The 504-nt window shown below is 41.3% G+C and overlaps 1 protein-coding gene across 1 annotated transcript in view; it reads left to right on the forward strand.

Annotated features, from left to right (window-relative positions):
- LOC118336172 (pituitary tumor-transforming gene 1 protein-interacting protein) overlaps positions 1-504 on the forward strand; it is a 15405-nt gene that overhangs the window by 11506 nt on the left and 3395 nt on the right. Inside the window, exon 6 of the mRNA XM_035672766.1 lies at positions 358-404. Coding sequence (XP_035528659.1) covers positions 358-404 — 47 coding nt within the window. The remainder of the gene's footprint in view (positions 1-357; positions 405-504) is intronic.

Here is a 504-nt window from a genome sequence, read left to right on the forward strand (position 1 = left end):
TTGTGGCACATGTTTAACTCTACTGTTAGCTGTAAACCTATGGCCTTGGCATGTATCTGGGGATATGAGCAAAAGGTGTTCCCCGATGTCTACCTTTTTAAGGTGTTTAAAATATGCAGAGGTTGAACTTGTCAAATAAGGTGGAGTCCAAAGTGTGTTTCACACCACTCGAACATGTAAAATCAGGACCTTTTCACATCAAACAGTTTTGGCTTAGAATAAAATCATGTTCACATCTTCATTTGTTCATTTGTAAAGTCTGTGAGTGTGACACGGTCCAGAACGGTTGTCTTTGGGCCTGACCAAATGAACCAAACTACAGCTGTGAACTGCAACCCTTCTTTTGTTTCTTTACAGGAAGGGGGAGAGAAAGGCAAGGCATGATGAGATCCGCAAGAAGTATGGTATGTATGAGTCTACATTGTATTTCTGTTCATTCAGCCTTCAGACTAACAGACTCTGTACCCATCTGTCCCTGTGATGTACAGTGGCAAGAAAAAGTAT

Source organism: Morone saxatilis, unplaced genomic scaffold (assembly GCF_004916995.1).
Source record: "Morone saxatilis isolate NCDOM2014 unplaced genomic scaffold, NCSU_SB_2.0 Contig24, whole genome shotgun sequence".
In the NCBI taxonomy this organism is placed as follows: Eukaryota; Metazoa; Chordata; class Actinopteri; family Moronidae; genus Morone; species Morone saxatilis.